Below are 19,843 nucleotides of genomic sequence, written 5' to 3'. Positions count from 1 at the left end.
ACAGATTTTCCACTGTTTGTATGGTTGGAATGCACTAACACACTATTAGATATAGGATTTAGATGTCTGTATTCACATTCGAGAGCAGAGAACTTCAGTCTGTCTGATGGTTAGTATTGTCGAGAAAACAATGATGCGTATCAGGTGGTCAGGTGGTGATCGATTTATTCGAAAAACTGCACAAAATGAAAATGACGCAATCCAAAAAAGTATTTAGTGAAATCCGGATGTATGACAAAAACAACATCTTATCTAAACGCGTCATAATTCCTCTATAAACACGTATAGCCTAACGTCTTAACATTTTGCCATACGAAGAATTGTAAAGAAACAGGTGGTACAAGTTTCGACTAAATTGTAATACGCGACACATGAAACATAACTCAATATTTACAGCATCTATTTAAAAACGCGTTCAGTTAAGTCTGAGAAGCAACATTTGCATCAAAACAAGGGAGACCAACCTTATGCATTTATCTAAACTCAGTTCGAGTAAGGCTGACATGCGCATAGGAGAAAATGTGTATGAATAAACTCTCACATTAAACGTCACATTTATAAGCACACTGAGGTAAAGTTGCACTTCTGTAAAGCTAAATAAGCAGACGCAATCGTTTCCGATTCGATAACGGTAAAACGGTCTCTTTTTCGGGATATCACCATTCATAACATTATCAGCCAAGAACAGACACCAAGAATTAATCTGAGTTTAGCTGATAAAACCAGACAAAGACATCCGTTTTTACTGCTCTCAATTACACCACGCACTGTGGTCAGCATAAAGGATGAATAAATGTATAACAAAAATTGGGCCACTGGGTTAGTCTTTAGTCTGGCTCTGTGTAAACTTCCATATATTCCTTTTGTCTTTTATGATAAATCTTTGCATGTGTGTGTGCATGAAGGGTGTCAGCTAGTGAGTAAATGGAAGTTTGAGCTTTTGAACTCTGTTGCAACACGAATAGAAATTCCACTACCATTTCTTGAGAAGACTTCATTGTGCTGCAGGTTTCGCTGCTTTGTAGGACTGTTGGTGAGGCTCACACTCAGCCCTGACCTTGAGCATTTAGACAGACACAAAAGCGACCAGGCAAAAGCATTCCACGGAGCAGGTAAATAAAACTAACTAATCCTTCAGAGGGGCCTCGTGTCTGCAGAGAGGAACTGTTTCAACAAACACTTGCTGCCAGTTGGGAACAAAAATGGTTTGGCGTCTATTGTTAAGTGTGAATGAAATAAAGGTCGGAATGTTGAATTTCAATCGTTCATATTGAACACATTAATATTTACTCCTAGCAGCCACCCAATTTATAAAAAGAGGGATGATGTGGATGTGAACAACTGAAATGTGAACATTTAAACAACGTCTTTAGGTCTTAAAAATTCTTAAAGCTATTCTATAAATTACATCAAAATCTATTATGTGCACAAAATATATTTCTGTAGACAAATGGTATACAAACCATCTGGTTTCATCCATGCCTACTATCAGTCTTTTAAAGCATGTGTAAGCTTTTAAATGTCAAATATAATCACTCAAACAAACAAAAGAGGAGTCATGGATACAAAATCCAGGAAGAGCGATTTATTACAATAAGTACAATTAAGGCATATTAATGGTTTTCATCTGACAAGTGCAATAAAAGGTCACTAAACAAACATCGTTTATTATTTTCGTAATTCAACATGTTGAACAGGTTGTGTAAAACCTCCAGACACATCAAAACAGTTTCATTAATACATGACTGAGGGACAACAGAACAGTGGTCCTAACAGCCGAGCATAAATCACTTCCCCTCATACAATAATGATTTCCAAAGTAATGTTTCCTTTTCATTCAACAACACTTTTCATTGTAACACGTGTGTACAGCTGTGAAAGAGAGTACAGATCACTCTTGGGCTTTGTGCAAGTTTTTGAACTCTGGAACTCAAGGTGTGGTCCCAGAGACGCAAAACCTCCATGGACGTAGGCTAATACAGAAAGGAAATCCAGAGGCAAGGTCCCCCTGCTTGGATACAGAAGGATTATGTTCACAAAACACCACACTGTGAGCAACAACAGCCATCCCAACGAACCTCATTCCCGGATAAACAGACCAATGAAAGAACAAGTGAAAGATAAAGCAAGAGATAAAGTGAAGGAAAGAAAATAATAAAGGAAAGAAAGGAGAAACAAAACGGGAAACGAGGGAGAAAGACAGAAAGAGACATGTTAAACCGAGAGCACCTGTTGAAAAATTAAGACAAATTAAGTTAGCATCATCTGGAGTCAGGCTTACTGTAGACAAAGACAATATCATTAAGGATTTAAATGACAAGAAGGGTTTTTCATAACACAGCTGTATTAATGTATTTTTTATAGGAATCAAACCACATAAAATATGTGATTTCAGTCTTGAAAGATGATGTGCAATGGTTTTCAAAAATGACTGTTTAGAACAATGTTACTTTTATGAAGTTAGACAAACAAATTAATTAATCCTTGTTTAAAGGGAGAGTTCACCCAAAAATATAATTTAAACATTCAAGTCATTCAAAACCTTTGTCTCTTTCTTTTGTCAAACACGACCAATGATATACAGAAATGTATGCAATTTTGTGCACATAAAAGTTGTCTGGCTAGAAAAGCTTTTAAAAATATCTTCTTTTGTGTTCTGCAGAAGACAACCATACAGGTTAGGAATGGAATGAAATAAGGTAAATAATGAATATTTTATTTTTGGGTGAACTTTCTTTAAGTAATGTATTTATAAAATAAGTATGGTTTCTTCAGACATCTCCACCATAGAAATCATCACAGTAAGCTAATAAACAAATCACAAATCTGACATGACATAAGCACAAAACAGACCAGTTCTCACTTACACAAGCAACCTGACCAAGCCACCAATATCAATTCTGCACTGCTTAAAACTAATCGTCTCTCAGGCGTCTTGAGAACATGATGAAACACTCAAGGCACAAGCAACCGGTCTACCAGCATCTGTTAGCTAGTCTAAACGGTATGTCACTATTTGAAAAAGAGTCTCGTCGTTCATGTTCATATATGCCAGGTTTATTTTGCATTACATATTTCTCTACCACACCCAAAATAACTTCAACACTAATGCATACATCTCAACAGCTACCCAATTTAATTCCCCTGTGATACTTATTGCTCTATAAATGGAATGTAGGCACTTTATTAGTTATACTGTATCAACAAAAACATAACTTAGTTTTATAATAAGTAAAAACAAGCAAACCAAAATTTTGTAAGGCTAATGTTCAGAAAAACTGTCCTTCTGAGAACCAGTGCAAGTAACATCTTAAAAGACAAAAACGCTAGATTATGGGGCGGTTTCCTGGACAGAGTTTAATCCTAGTCCTAGACTAACTGAAATGTTAGAGGTGTCTCGATCGAAAACAACTTGCACTGACATGACTTAAAACATATCAGTGAGATTGTTTTGTCTCAAGATACAGACCAGTAATGTTTTTTGTATATTATGTTTTTCAATGGACTTAAATATCCTAATTTAACTATGGCCTAGTCCCGATTTCAGATACTCGTTGTCCGGGAAACCGCCCCAAAATGTTGTATGAAAAACCCTCTTTTCCTTTGCTTCCGATTCCGTCCTGAAAGAGAAATAACGGTTTAATTACAAATCATCCCAGTGCTGCCAATGTGTTGCAATATTTTGTGTTTGACACTTTAAATGGCCAAAGACTAGTAAAAACCCTTTGAAAACGTCATTAAATGGGGTACATTTTGGTCACACAGTAAACTATCATATAAAATGTTAGCATTCTAAAAAGCCAAGTATTAAAACACTCAATGGCTCAACAACTGCAGCAGTATCCATGTAAAAATAATCTAAAATGAGCAAGTCACTCGTCGATTAGAAAAATAAAAAATATAACAGAAAAAACATTGCAACAAAAATGTAAACCTTAATCCTACTCTTAACTGTAACAGACCACCATTGCAAAGTAAACATATTGTGTAAAACCACTAAGCAATACCTTAACCAATTTAAAAGCTATAAAGTACTCTTAAATCTTAAATCACATGTGTGATTACAGTTCGGAAAGGAACAGTTTCTCCAAGTCCTCAACGGAAGTTATTCTTCTACAAAGAAGTTACCAAATGATTCAATATGAATCTGTTTTTCTCTCTTATAAGACAACAGTTTGTAAATGCTGTGTCCTTTAAGACTTAGAAAACAATCAGTCTAGCTGAAACAATTTAAATCCACAGGATTCACTTATACATATATAAATATTCTCTCATTTCAAAAAATAATATTTTGCAACTATAAATAATAATTGTATCTAATACCCTTATGAAATGCAGCATTACTAAAACTCAAAGTAAACAATAAACAAATAAAAAATAAAACACTGTGAATCTTCACATTTTGCTTCTTCAAATTATTCCTAATCTTACCCATTTTCTGTATACATGTTTGTTGCTCTTGAATTTGTTAGATGCAAAGTTCGAAAACAAACAAAAAGGAAACCAAGATGAACCTTGTTGACTACAATACTGTATAGGAGTTCTTTATAAAATGAGTGGGTGGATAAGGGACACATTCAGCGTCTCAGCATCAGCACCAGAACCAATTAAAAGATTTCAAATGACATTGGTCACTTGTTAAGAAAAACAAAATTACTTCCTTTGAAAAACGTCTACATTTAGTAACATGGAGAGAAACATTTATAAAGGCTCTCAGCAATGGTTAGAATAATAAAAAGCACCTTATAGGGAATCTTCAACACAAAAATAACATCAGACAGGTAAAGGTTGATAAAGTTAGTCGGCTTCACATACCCGTATTTACATGGTATATACATGACCATCTTTTATTTTCATTTTTAAAATATGTTCAAATAATAAGCTCTAACTTCTCCAATAACAAAACTGTTGTAAAATGACCAATGAAATACTTTATAATTATATTTATATAAAAACAAACGGAGAAAAGAAATTCACCTGCCACGTATACCAGTAGGTATGGTCAAACCATTTTCAAAAATGGAAAGATTCAAGATGAGAAAACAATAGACTTGACAGCTTCGTACATTTTTTTTTCATTATATACAAGAAAGTGACAACTGATAATAGTTGCTCCAAAATCCTGTGAAAGTACACACCTGGGTGTGCTACCAGTTACAAAAGCTTATTTTTTCGGTTACTCTTTGAAACGGCTCGAACAAGCTCGACTTAACTGAGATTCTTGAAACAATGTTATTTTCACTACATAAGTAGCTTTTAATATAAACAGCTGACTAATGTTCACTAATGTGAAAAACACAACGTACTAGAAAAAAACTGAAATGTGGAGCCATAATGTCAGTTTAGGTTAACCTGTACAGCATTACACATACACACAACTGATGGACTAATAATTATTTGAAACACTCACGATTAAAAATCCTTTCACTGTTTACTGAAGAATGAAAATATATGAATGAGATGCACTTGTAGGTTAGTGTCTAAGCCTAAAATAATACTAGAAAAAACAATTAATTTTATGAACACAATATTATTTTACAGTTTTACTTTAAACTTCAAAACAACAAACTAAACATCAAATAGAGGCAAACATCTAGCCATACACTGGTAACAGTCAGAATATCCCTGCATATAAACAAATGACAAAAGCATGTAGTGCCCAAGAGACAATCCATATCAGGTAAGCAAACCAAGCACTGACAAAGCAACACAACACAATGCAATAAAATCCTATGGATTTCATCCACGTTCACACACTATATGTGCCACATTTTTAGAAAAGAAAACCAAACATTTTAAAATGATGTATTACCAAAAAAGCGAGTGGGTTTTAAACTCACCTTCAAATCCTTCAGCAATTTTTTCAATTAAATTGATTAAAATAACCGACAAATGCTACATGCTAGTCTCTAAACCTAAAATCAAAGCATAAAAGCCATCAATTGTCAAATAATTTTTAACATTGCAAGGACCATGTCTTAAAGCCACAGATGAGCCGTGCATCACTACTCCAGCTCTGCAAAAGACACCTTTGCAACCTAATCAATGTGGAATAGAATTATAAAGTTGAAATGGACAATGAACAAAGTTAAGATCATAGCCATAGAGCAACAAATTACAGTTCTGCAATCTAACAGTAAGTTCACGACAGTTCGGATCCTGGAAAAGCTCAACAAAAATGCCCCTTATCACTGCATCTCAATACCTCTACTTTCACCTTTATGTCCAGATGCTCTCGAAACCAAAGAGTGCCACCAGAGCAGATTTGCATTCCACTGCTGCACTCTACGGGCGGCACAGAGAACTGCAGATCAGAACAACCACCAACTTAATCATGTTCATGAGAAGCAATACCAAATAAGCAGGACTTTCTGCATTTCAATTGTCAAAAGCATTTTTTTCTTAATTGTCTTGAAAGTTAAAGGATGGGAGCAACTATTATCATCTGCCACACATACTGTTTTTGTGTCATCTCTTTTCACCGGCTGGTTCAGACTAACAAGAGTTTTCCCCTCTATTTGTTGACTTTCAAATACAAATGAATGTACAGAAAAAGCGAAACGTCACGCCAAAGTCATTCACAACATTAGCTCATCTGCTGTCGTGTCCCGCAGGCCCCATCTTGTTTTTTTAATTCACTTATGCATTAGTTTTTCAATTGTTGACAGTACTTCCACACAGCTTCCAGTGCTTTGGACTCCAGATTGAGCTTCCAGCGTTCACAAAAGTTCTTGTTCGCTTCTCTTTCTGTTCTTCTGACGAACTGACTTGTTCCTCAGCCATCAATAATGGAAACATCGATGTGAGACAAATCTATCATGTGCCTATGTAACCAAAGGAACATGTAATTGAAATGAGACACTGGGCCATTTAAGCAAATAGGGGACGTTAGGAATTTTCCATGAAAAGGGTACAAAACAGGGTCTGATTGTAAACTAATTAATCAAACTAAATAGATTTCTGTCATTTGACTCACTAGGGATTATGATCAAATGCTTGTTTGATAATGTTTTTTGACAGCAACTTTATTCCAACATCAGTGTTGAATGGGTGAGCTCCAAAAATCCTATTAATAAGAGTAAAAATTAGAGATGCACGATAAATTATCGGCTATATTGGTTATCGGCCGATAAATGGCCATTTTTGAATGTTATCGTATCGGATAATAAAATTAAGGCCGATACATTATTGCTTATAAATCATTTCTTTCGGTTAAACTTCTTCAACTGCACTCTGCTTAGAGTTATAGTGAATTACTGTCTTTCTGTCATAATCATTCACTTACTGCTTTTAGCAAAACATTGTTGATGTAGGTACAGTATATAAATACAGTATTTATGAATGTGTAAATTATAGGAACAAAAGCCTTTTGTTTCAATCAGACTGCTGTCTGAATGCTTTCTGTCTTGAGACCTATTACACATGTGGCTATTAAGACCACTATTAAGGTTGCTCTGAAAGAACATCTATAATTTGTTTATTAAATTAAAAATATACCAGAGTAGTTTGAAGGTTAAAGAATCGTTAACTAGTGTAAAGTAGGCTTGGTACATGATTTTGAGGGGAAAAAGAGAACTAATGGCTACCCTATTTCCTGCAGTGAATCTTTTCAAATAAAAGCAGTTGTCCACTTTTTGCATTTTATTTCAGTCTTAGGGAATTTTATATTAATATTAAGATACTGTATATCGGTTATCGGCTTCCAATGTTAAAGAATTATATGTTATTGATATCGGCCAAAATTAACATATCAGTGCATCCCTAGTAAAATATAAGCTCATATAAGTATTAAAATCAAGATGTCGTGGGACCGGACAAAGTCACTATTCAAACATTTAGTTTAAAACCAGCAATTTATGCTGTTATTTTATCATCACAACAAAATATGTGAGATGTGTGCATTTAATGCACTGGCAAACCTATTTGTATCCTGTTTGTGGAAGATGCCTTAAGTCACATTTAAAGAGAAGCTAATCTCCATCAAAACATGAAACAATTTGACGCTTCGCATTAACACACATCATTTACCATTCAGATATTCAACACATTAGGCAATATTACTCTAATCTGTATCATTCAATCACAGCAACAGAAAAAAATAGGGCCAAAATGTTCATAAAGCATCCTCAAGTTTTTATTTTCACACACTGGGACACACATGATCGTAAAATGGTCACCTGTGAAAGCTGTGCTGGAAACTGGTTGCATGCTGTGGGATCGTGAACTTTGCTATGGCTTTCCGCTGCTCAGGTATCATTGTAAACATCTACAGATGAACAGATGATCTATTAGCTGCAGGTTATCTCAAAATGATGATCATCTTTATTTTTCTTAATGACTTCTGCAACTTCACAGTAAAACTGAGTGGGTGATGATCATATCTACGGTAGAAAAACTTAACAAAACACAGCTAGATGGCGCTATTGTGATATTTTATTCTGCAACATCTCTGAGAATACAGATCAGGTAGAGCCATAGTAACTGTGCCAAAATGAGAATGTATAACACACACATCAGCCAAAAGCAAAACCAAAGCCTGGAAAAACATCCCTTAAAGAGCACATTAAAGGCTTGCTAGACCATGATCCATATTTCTAATACAAATTGGAAACTTCTTAGAATTTTAGTCAATCTCTGCCGCATTTTTAATAGGTTAATAACTAAAATAGTAGTATTACACTGAACAAATGTGATTAAGATGACTTTACCTCAACAGGGCCGATAGAGTTGAGCAGGTTCATGAGCTGTTTGCTGGTTGTAGTGGTGGACAAACCCTCAATGCAGACGGCGCTGGGCTGATGATTCTGAGCTCTCTGGCCCTGATGCATCATCATGCGCCCCCCACCACGGCCTCGACCCCGGACTACCATCTGTGGACATTCAGAAAGGCCAACATTAAAACAAAAGTGCAAAGAAATGATGACATAATGATAATTAATAACTATAATACTGACTAGTTAAAAATCCCTGGAATAAACTATTTAAAAACTCAGGTGTTAGATTTATATTCCTTCTGTTCCAAAATTAACATTTATTTCTATTAACGCCATTGTTTTTTATATAGAAGTATTAAAAATACACTTGATCAATTTTATTGCTATTAATAATAGAATGGTAAAGTCTTGTTTCAGTGTTTTGTGGTTCATTTTGTAAACTACATTTTGTAACATCACCATTTGAAGTATACCAAAAGCATTTCTGTTAACCTTGTCAAAAGGACTATGTAAGTACATCAAAATAATTATGAATTTGTGAAATGACATCTCAGTTCTATTAATGATATTTCAATCATAGAATAAACACAAATCTGCGGTGAGCTCAGGTCGGACACAGATTATGACAGACTCCATGCGAGCTCAAACTGCTCTATCAATACCCTCGCAGCCTCCCTGGCACCCCTGTACATTTGGTACACTAAGATTTGATCTGCAGCAGTTCAAAAACCCGCATGTTATAAAGTAACTCAAACCTTTAATATTTGTATCTTCAGAGGCAAGACATTACGTAAACTATGGTTCAAAATGTACCAAACAGTGGGTGAGGAACCACACAGTTCATTTTTTACCAAAAGCATTTCACCCTCAGCAATCAATGAGGGACCAATGAATTCCAAGCTGTAACAAACTTTTTTAACAGTTGACCATCATTTAAACCTTTTGTTTATTCCTTGAATTTTGTGTTAAATGCATATTTACTAGCAACAGGCCAGCAATAACACTGATAGAGATGCACTCTGTTTGAAAGAAAGGAACCTGTCCTTCAATCCTCTCAACACTGTAACTGATTAGACCTGTGAAGTGGCCAGAGGGAAGAGACATATGAAAAAGGCCATCATTAAGTCACGCCTGGAGTTTGCTAGAGGCCATGTGACAAAGCCCGGTGAATTAAAATGTTGTGGGGTCTGTTGAGACTGAACTTGAGCTTTTCAGCCTTGAAAAAAACAATGCTCTATGCTAAGTGAAAACCAAAGACAGAACAACACTCAGGTAAGAGCAAGGCCTCTCATATATTAAAGCACTTTTAACTTAAGATACTCAGGACATATCTGTATAGTGATGCATTTTAAATTGTGAGAAACACCTTTGTAGCAATTTCAATGTTATCGGTATTTTTAAAGACATCTCATGCATATTCATAGAACAGTTCAAGCCAAAAACAAAATTTTGTCCACCTCAAATTGTTCGAAATCGGTAGGAATTTCTTTGATCTGTTGAACACAAAAGAAAATATTTTGAAGAATGTAGGAAAGCAAACAGTTCTAGGGGCACTTTTGACAAACATATTAATTTTTCCTACTATGGTAGTCAATGGTGGCCAAGAACAGTTTGGTTACAAGCATTCTTCCAAATATCTATCTCTGTGTTCATCAGAACAAAGTAATTTATACAAATTCGGAACAACTCAAGGATGAGTGAATGATGACAGAATTTTTTTTTTTTGGTGAACTGTCCCTTCAAAAGCCGGAATGGGTCTGGAGCCTCCCAAATACAGGAGTGATATGCAAAAATCCCTTTCGTAATCTTAGAGCTAGATATTCTCTTGTGACTGCTATGCAATTTACTTTTGCTCCCAGCAAGACAGCGGGCGCAATGTCAGTGAGTGATTTACAAGGGCATGGGTGTATCAGTAAACAGCAGGAAATGTTAGTGTGCGAGTTTAGAATATCCGACTTGACATGAGAGCTTTGGCAGAAGCGGCAATACAAACTGACTGAAGGAGCCGGTGAGCGGCTGTGCAAGAAGGCATTCTGCTGTGACTGACTGACACGTGTTAGCGCCGCATTTGTCCCGTGAGATTGGACTACTGTACAGAGAAGGCAGCGAGTGGATAAGGCCAAGGGATCTTCATCTCTCCTGCTTCAGCCTGTCAATATCATCGCACCTGGCACTCTGTTCCATATCATTACTGCTCCCGCTCTCTTCCAAAACAGCTACCGGTCCCCTGGGACAAGCAGTGACATAGCGGAGCCGTAGAAGGGAACCACATCTGCCGTCTTTACTAGTGCTGATGCGTGAGGGAGAGAAGCGCTTAGAACAGCTTTTTATGATGGGCGAAACAGAGCAAACAAGATGCCTTACAGAGTCAAAATCTGGACTACATATTCTGTCCAGTCCTACATAAATCAATGGGAAATGTCATGGACATGAAAGCATGGAGCAGTTTTTTAAATTCAGCACTACCCCAAAATCTTGTCATCAACACAACACAATAGCTTAATTTATCAAAATAACCTTACTAATGTTTGGACAAATGGCCAAGCATTCGTTTCTGTGCGGTGTTAAAATGGCATTGTGCACCTGTTCAATTAAGGGGTTTAGAGAAGTAATCCAGATTCAATGTCATACCCGGTTTGTTTGGTTTGCAATGCCACGTCCGGCCTGTTGTTGATTTTGTACACCGGCAGTTGCCATGGTAACTTTCCTGATGGGACCCAGTCTCTGTTGGGGGGCAAGCCGTCCTATTGGCTGCTGCTGAGGTAGGGGACCGGTAGTGGGACCAGCCGCTGCCTGCTGAATACAGAACAGACACATCTTATGACCCACACACAAAAAAAACATCACACTGGACACATGAAGAAGTGAGGCATGCTGGTTATCATCAAATCCACACTACTTTTATCAAAACTAATTACTTGTATCTAGCTTTTAGAATTTAGCTAATTTATACAAATGAATGCTTTGTTAAAACTGGCACAGAATAAAATGATATTAAAACAGAAACAAAACAATTAATCCACTTCAGCTTTCAATGCAATGAACAAATACTACTAAATATTTTTCTACCTATTAGGAAAATGGTCAGAATTTCCTTTGTTCACCTGTTACAGGAAAGCAAAAATCATAAATATCTCTTTACAAAAGTGGATCTGCTCTAAAATAAATTTTCAGTTTTGGTTATAAATTTATGTCATGAACTGAACTGAATTGATATTGTATTGTATTGATACCGGACTGTAGTGCTGATAATATTCTTGTCTTAAATTAAGTCTAACCAAACATGCTTTGTGTAAACATTTAAAGTGACAGTCCACTCAAAAAAACATTCATTCACCCTCATGTTAAACACCTTTACATGACTCTTTCTGCTTTAGAACATTAAAGAAGACATTTAGAGAATCGTCTCTGTGATTTTGTGTTCATACAGTGGAAGTCAACAGGGCCAATATTGTTTGGATACCAACATTCCTCAAAATATCTTCTTTTGTGTTCTGCAGAAGAAAGTCATCCAGGTTTGGAATGATGACAGTTTTTACATTTTTTGTTGAACTATCAAAACATCAATTACATCTCAAACAGATTCCTTCATCCCATGACAAAGACATAGTTGCCAACTTCACATTGCAACACCTCCTTTTCAGCCCATCTGTGTTTTTCTAAGCATATCCAGCATCTCTCGCCAGCCTGTCTCTGTCTAAAGGGTTAATTGATTAATCTTACTCAATACAAAGATTACACCTATCAGATGCTCCGTTGCAATACTGGCGGGGTGATGACACTTGACAAGGACCTCTCCCCCAACCCACCCTGTCACCTCCATCCCCCATGCTGCTTTTGTAAGGCGCAGGCTTTGTGTTCTTCCCGATGAACATTTAATTTGCTCTTATCTGTGCTGCTAAGCTCGCGAAAAACACAAATCCGCCCCAACTGGCATCTCTCTTTCTTACGGACGCGCGCAGATATTATTACTCTGATATCACCAAAGACGAAGAAGATTAATTGCAAACCCCGGACTGACACCTATTCTAACACACTTCAATGATGAGCTGATGGATGGATAAAGCGGGAGGCGAAGGGGAGAGGAGATGGATGAAGAGAGAACGAGCAAAATAGAGCGCGAGCACAAGTTAGAAGGGAGAACAAGAAAGAGAGATAACATTGTCAGGCAGCTGAGGTTGACAGCAGGAGAAGAGAAGCACCTAGAGGATCGGCTTTTCTCGCTCATCCACCCCCTCCCCCTTCTTCCTCTTTGTCAGTTAGAGCCGTGGCACTTCAGATAGCTGTGTGTAGCTTTCTATTAACTAAGTTGACACACAGTTATCTTCATCCACAGCGATCCTGCACTCAAAGGAGACATTTAGCTTCGCTTCGGGCAGCAGAGGGAAAAGGATGTTTTCTCTTCATTCGACGTAGCAAATCATCACATAAACCCCATAAATCATCATTTGGCCCTCCTTTTCTCGCTCAATGCGCATAAAATTCCCTGTCAGATTTGTTAATAATCACCTCAAATTTAAGTCTTTGTTAACGTTAAATGATTTCTGAAACCTTCACTGCCAATCTCTACATATCTAGCTTGACTTAAAGACCCAAACCTTTAGAAAGCTAGATCTGTTGTCACTCAATGTAAAGACACAAAGGCCAAGCGACTCACTTTAATGGTGACAGGATGGTGCCATTTATGATCCTTAAAGATAAAGCGCTCTGCTGTGATTTATGACACCACACTTCAATGACAAAGAGACGGCTGTAGATATTGATTCTTTCAAAATGCTAAATTTGCTTCGCACCAGCTTTGGTTTTAAACTATTAAAACTTTAGGTTTGACTTTTAGAATAATTGGATAGGATCACTGTCTTTGTGTTGAGTTATTTGATTTATTCTTTTAAAAGTTACGATGACATCTACTTCAACTACCAAAGGACAAAGAGAAGAGAGAAATCAAACAACAGGTGACATATGAACTTTAAAGGAGGCATAAATTAAAATCACAATTTGAACCCGAGTTTTTGTTATATACGAGGGAATCGTATTCACGCGAACATCATGTAAGTGTTAGAACTGAAAACGCGCTTGTTACTGAGATTACATCTGTTATTGACACCAGGCCCAGGGAACATCGGGTTCTGAAATGCACTTGTCTATGACGACATTGATAGGTTGAACACCACCTTCACAGAAAAATATCAAGAACTTCTTCTCTAGCCACGCCCACTGTTTCGCGCATGACAATTCTGAAGTTTCCTTCGTGAACAAGGCATAGGTCGACAATGAATTTGTGGAATGACTAATATTAAAAAGCAGTGATGTACCTTCAATATTGGATCCGATAAGAATGGCGCAGAAATCTTATGCGAGTAAAATATTTTTGACTATACGTCACTATTGCTTTGTTAGAGATCGCTTGATGTGCTCTGAGCACTATTCGCACAAGATTAGTATTACCTGGGGACCTCTAGTCATTTGTATAAATTGCAAAGGTTGTCTGTGATCTTAAGCTTGTGTGAATCGGCATCTCTGTGATTTGGCGGGCTCATATATCATTTTTCGATATCAAGGTTTAGGTTTCAAGTATAGGCTATACAAACTATACACAGAGCCTTTCCATCGTATCCGGGAAATAAGTCCGTAAATTTGAGTAAAATCAAAAATTATAAAGTCTTCAATGCGGCACGCCCATTAAAACCGAGCGAGTAAGAGTAAGTAAATGATGACAGATTTTTTGTTTTTGGGTGAACTGTTTCTTTAAGCATGTAACATGTTCACTCACCTCTCCTAGTAGCTTAATCACTCGAACCTTCTGTGGAACCTGCGGTGATTCCACGCTGTTTGTTCGCTGCATCACTGTCCTCTTTCCACCGGGTTGAGGTTGAGGCAGGCTGTGCCCCTCTACAGGGCTACTCGGAACAGCATTCTGTCTCTGAACAGTCTGTGGATTCACGGGCCTTTTCTGCTGTGCTTGCTGGTTGGAATCAGGACCAGTGACCTGTTGCTTCTGTGGCCCAGCCTGCCCCTGGGGTTTAGTGTTCTGCAGACAGGCCTTCACGTTCAGACGCGGGGCACCGGGAGCTGATGAAGGGTTCTGAATTGTGCCATTAGAGACCAGTGAGGGAACCGGTTGGCCTCCAGTGGGTTGAAGTACAGGGGTCTGGTTGGGATGTTGTGTTTGAGGGGTCTGATTTGGGTTCTGCCCGCTTATTCTTTCCATTAGTTCTTGTTTGCGTTTCCCAGCCTGCATCTGCCTGCGCTGCTCTTTACGCCTGAGGATCTCTTCTCGCAGACGCTTCTGTTCTTCGATCTTTAGCCGGTACTGACGGGTCTCCTCATCTTCATTTGGATCCTAATGAAACAAGCAAACAGTTTTTAAGGTGAGGGGAAAAATGCTCAGTTCATTATCAAGAGCTTTTAACAAAAAATGAGTTTAGCTGCTAAATGTAGAAGCACCAGCATAACTGCCAGGATAAGGATAAAGCTAAATTACAACAATTATATAATTGTGCTGCACTAAATAAGAAATAATAATAAGAACATCTCCATATACAGTGTACACAAGTCATTACAACTGAATTTTTCTTTATGGAGATACATCTCCGTCTCACAAATCCACGTGTAATAACAGAATGGAACATGGATGGAAAACAGCACTGACATTTATCTCTCTCACATGATGGGTGTGTGAACAATCTTGCTGCACAGTATTACCTCTGGAGTGGTGCTCGACTGTGCGGCTGGATGCTCTTTCTTTATCTCAGGTGCAATGGGCTGCTGCTGTTGCTGCTGCTGTACTCTGATAACAGCTTGTCCTTGCGCCACAGGTCTTCCCCTTCCTGCGAGTCCACCACGAGCCTGCCCCGGTCTAACACTCTGTGTTACCTTGGTAACTGGCTTTGCTTGGCCACTAGGTGCTGACAGGTTCATACTGCTGTTACCAGTGGCGAAGGGTAGCTCACGAAGGTTGCTGTTGCGCTGAGGAGGGATCTGCTGCAGGGGTGAAGATAACGTCTGAGGAAAATTAAGATCAGGATTACCTGATGGAAGACTGTTGACTGTGCTTTTTTTACTTTGGAATGGAAATTCTTGACACAAAATGTTTTAAGTCATGTCCACTACTATGCATAAATTGGATATCAAAAACATGCACACAGAAAAGTGCCAAAAGTAACAAATAAAATATCAACTGATCAGTGAGACACCATGTGGTCTAAAGTACCAAATTTAACTCAGCACATTCCATTGTATGCATGTTTAAAATGCTCACCGTTCTGGGTCTAGGATGGTTGTTTCGTTGCTGGTTTCCCTGTTGGCGGGGCTGCATCTGTCTGTGGTTTGGCTGTCTCTCTTGTTGGCGGTAATGGGACTGGGAGAGAGGCACGATGGGATGTTGGTCCCGTGACTGGTGTTGGTGGTGCTGTTGGTGCAGAGGCTGAGGCAGTCCCTGTGGGAGAAAGTCCTGTCTGTGTTGCTGGTGCAAGGACTGGTGCGATAACTGAGGATCATGGTGCAGAGGCTGCTGCAACAGACCCTGAAAACCATGAAAAACAAAAGCGTCCTTTAAATACAGAAATGATAACACATATATTGCCGAGAATAATGCAGAAATTAAGGTAATCTGTAATAAAATGGTTGAAATGGGGTATGGGATTACCCTGGAAATTAGCTCAATTTAAATAACTAGAGCACAACTGGGTCTTTCAAACACAATTTTTTTACGCGTCACAATTACCAACATTTTTGGGCAGCTTCACACCTAACACCAGCATACTTGGCAAGCTCAGAAAATAAGACAAATTTGCTCATATCAATTTTTTTTCAAAAATACCCAGACAGGACTAACCCAGTGACCTTAAATAACTCACAAACGGTACTACTACTAACACAAGAGGGCAGTCTTGTCTGTTTTTCAATTTAAGAAATAAAGGGTTCTCATTTATCAGCATTATAAAAGATCATTGCAAACTAGAACCCCTGCCCACATGTATGGATTATATATTTTACATAATATAGTATTCCTGCATCTCAACTGGTGCTAGTAGCTTTGTGTTAGCAGTTCAAGCAGAAAGTGGTATAAATAGCCACATGCATAAATAAAAATACAAACGTATGTTTACACTACCAGGTTTCAAACAGAGCTTAACCACCTGAAGCATTGCTCTATACACTGAACCACTGACACTTCGGGACAACAATTTTATCACATCATAGTAAAAAATGAAAGTGTAAAAAATGTGTAAATAACTAATAATGCTCAAGACCCAAATCACTTAAAAAAAGATTTGCGATAGTTTCATGCTTCGGATTAAAATGCAATGTCAATCACAGCAGCAAGGCCAAGCAAGGATTTTGGGCAAACCAACTTACTCTCTGGCGTACCTGCATACCAAATGGCATGTGCTGGGGGCTAAAAGGGGGTCCTGGCTGCTGGGGTGAGTAGGACTGTCTGTGACCAACAAAGCCACGGGGACCAGGGGGTGGGGCCAAACCAGGCCGAGGGGGATCTCTCTGGAAAAGACCGCCTCCCTGAGGACCCTGGCTCTGCCCAACACCTAGAGGACCAAAACCCGGACCCCCAAGCCCCCCTTGCGGAGGGAAAGGCGGAGGTCCTTGCCCCGGCAATGGAAGAATACTGCTATTCATTAGGGGGACAGGGCCTGGTTGGTCAAACATGTGGTGGCCAGGAAAACGTGGTTCTGGAAGAGAACAAAAGGAGGAAAAGTGATGATGTGAAGCTAGAATCGCACAGTATCACATCTGAAATCATTGTTGATGTTACAGTGTGCAGTCGCTAAGCAAACTTACAAAGAGAAGAGAGATCAACAGATCTTTTAACTTTTATTCCTACAAACAATTGTTAAGAAGACTGAAGGTCGAAACAGACGTTCCACAAAGTCAAACCAGGTATTCAGTTTAGGCAGGTATTCAAGTTTTTTAAACCAGTGACTGCCTTTATGGCAAAACCGTGATCTAAGCTTCAAAAATAAGTTGACATTACCACTAGCGAAAAAGTGCTCTCGATCCTGGTGAGGTGGTGGTGGTCCTCTCCATGGCTCCTGGAGGGGCAGGGGCCGAGGTGGGCCAAAGTTTCCTTGAAGGTGCTGCGGAAAATCAGGAGCCTAAAGAAGAACAGAGCACAGATATGAAAAACAGAATCGCACCGGGCCCCCACAATGACTTTGCCAGAGGCAGAACATCATAATTGTTGACACACGAGTTAAGCCGCAATAGTAAACGCTTCTTGTTTAGATTTCGAGGCGTTACTCTTCATATTAAGATGTTCATAAACATCAGCTAACACCACTGAGAAATCTTTTAGCCAGAAAGGAAAGAATTTGCATACGCCCTTGAATATCAATTTTTATCCATTCTTAGTGCTTACCTAACTCACCTCTCGTAAAACTCAAAATCCCTCCTCTACCTTTCCGGAAGAAAGCTAGATAACGATCCCTACTAATCCTGAAGCTGAATACCAATCCTCCTTTTTAAAAATAAACTTTGAATGAAGGCTAATTTCTTAAGAGCAAAGAGGCCACACTCCAATAAATTGTGATGCTTAGCACCTCTTTACTTATTATAAATGACTTAAGATGCAATCAAACTTTTAATCCACGTTTTCAGTTCTGATCTTCAGTCAGCCAATGAGTGTCGCCAAGGCCAGGCAAGTTGCTTAACAGAAAGTCAATCAGCAGCTTAGCTAAGCAACGGACAGGAGGGAGCGAGAGAGAATCGCATTGTTATTGTGGACTTCATTGCTCTATTCAAAAGGTCAGCTCCTGTAACACAAAGGGAGCTTAAGTACATTCACAATACCTTTGCGAGTTTGCATTCGTTTGATAAAAGGAGCATGTCCTTTCAGGGAGCTAATCTTTCGTAAATACCCATGGATTTGTTTAATATGTAACCAGTTATGATCTGCCTGGAAGATAGAACGGGAGAGGGAAAGACAAATGCCACAGACAGCTGCCATTTTGAAGACAAGCCTTATGTGACTTGAAATACACTTGCCGACTTGTTCACTTCTGCTGTTGACTCGAGTATCTCACAAACGCTCAAAAAATGAATACGTGCAACCAACACGTACAGCCGGGGGGAAATTAAGAGACCATTTTTTATAAACTTACATTTATAGGTATGCGTTTAGGTAAAATTATTTTTGCTTTTCCCTTTGAACTTTTAACAAAGATTCCTCCCAAATAGTATTTATTTGCATTAATTTGAAGAAAACGGAAAAGTGAAAATAAAAGATTCTCTGTATTTCTCAGACCTCAAATACTGCAAAGAAAACAAGCTCATATTCACTTTTGAGCAATACAACAATATTTGTATATGTATTTCTTCATGTGATGACCTAGATTTTTATCCGTTTTCATGTGTCTTGTCATGCTGTCCGTGTTTCACATTGCTGTTGGATGACTTTTGAAAATGGAAAGAGTCTCTTTATTATTTCCGAAGCTATATATACCCAATCTTATATTGTCACAGTACAATATTTCTAAGTTCAAAACAATATATTACATATTGTAGAGCGTTTTCTTGTCTGTTTAATCCTATCAGCGGAGATGCCAACTTATTTTGCATCAACATACAAAACATTTTGTCCTTTTGTTTTTAATTTAGTGCTTTTATGGATTTCTCTCTAAGAAGTTCTCTTTTATAGTTATCCTTTCTTACCTTTCTTTACATGATGAGTTTTAAGTGAACATTGAATGAACCTCATCAATTCTATAAGTTGTTGAATTGTGTGATCAGTGTGTATTGTTGGACCACTACAACTCTATCTTATCAACAAGACATTTCTGGTGTATATAAAAGCAGATAAGCAAATCATTTGTTATTCTTAAAGCAAAACGACAACATTTACAAACCAACCTGACAAATGCAGTCAGGCTATAGGCTTAATCACACAAATACAAGAGTTGATGATTCTTTCCTGTATCAAACATAAATATGTAGCACGTAGATTAATATTCAAAACTCTGCAGTAGTAAATATTCATAGAGGAATTGTGGATCAGCCTATTGTAAAATGAGAAGTGATCATATGCTAATATATGATAATCAAGTGCCCAGAGGGCTAATGAACGCTGCTCTCTCCAAAAAGCCATTGGCATTCTAAATGGTGTCCTGTCTGTA

At 38.0% G+C, this 19,843-nt stretch overlaps 1 protein-coding gene across 4 annotated transcripts in view; it reads right to left on the bottom strand.

The window, feature by feature from the left end:
• Positions 1 to 1,572: 1,572 nt before the first annotated feature.
• The window catches only part of rbm33a (RNA binding motif protein 33a), a 36,148-nt gene continuing 17,877 nt past the window's right edge, over positions 1,573 to 19,843 (bottom strand). For 2 of the 4 annotated variants that reach the window (XM_056746930.1, XM_056746938.1), the window contains exons 11-19: positions 17,707 to 17,827; positions 17,076 to 17,404; positions 15,976 to 16,239; positions 15,420 to 15,719; positions 14,488 to 15,057; positions 11,346 to 11,510; positions 8,709 to 8,870; positions 8,178 to 8,266; positions 1,573 to 6,824 (exon numbers count right to left, since the gene is read on the bottom strand). In XM_056746930.1, coding sequence (XP_056602908.1) covers positions 6,776 to 6,824; positions 8,178 to 8,266; positions 8,709 to 8,870; positions 11,346 to 11,510; positions 14,488 to 15,057; positions 15,420 to 15,719; positions 15,976 to 16,239; positions 17,076 to 17,404; positions 17,707 to 17,827 — 2,049 coding nt within the window. In that variant the 3' untranslated portion in view covers positions 1,573 to 6,775. The remainder of the gene's footprint in view (positions 6,825 to 8,177; positions 8,267 to 8,708; positions 8,871 to 11,345; positions 11,511 to 14,487; positions 15,058 to 15,419; positions 15,720 to 15,975; positions 16,240 to 17,075; positions 17,405 to 17,706; positions 17,828 to 19,843) is intronic. The other 2 variants (XM_056746945.1, XM_056746955.1) reach the window with 2 other exon arrangements.

This window comes from Triplophysa dalaica, chromosome 1 (assembly GCF_015846415.1).
Source record: "Triplophysa dalaica isolate WHDGS20190420 chromosome 1, ASM1584641v1, whole genome shotgun sequence".
In the NCBI taxonomy this organism is placed as follows: Eukaryota; Metazoa; Chordata; class Actinopteri; order Cypriniformes; family Nemacheilidae; genus Triplophysa; species Triplophysa dalaica.
This window is presented reverse-complemented; position numbering and strand designations above follow the sequence as displayed.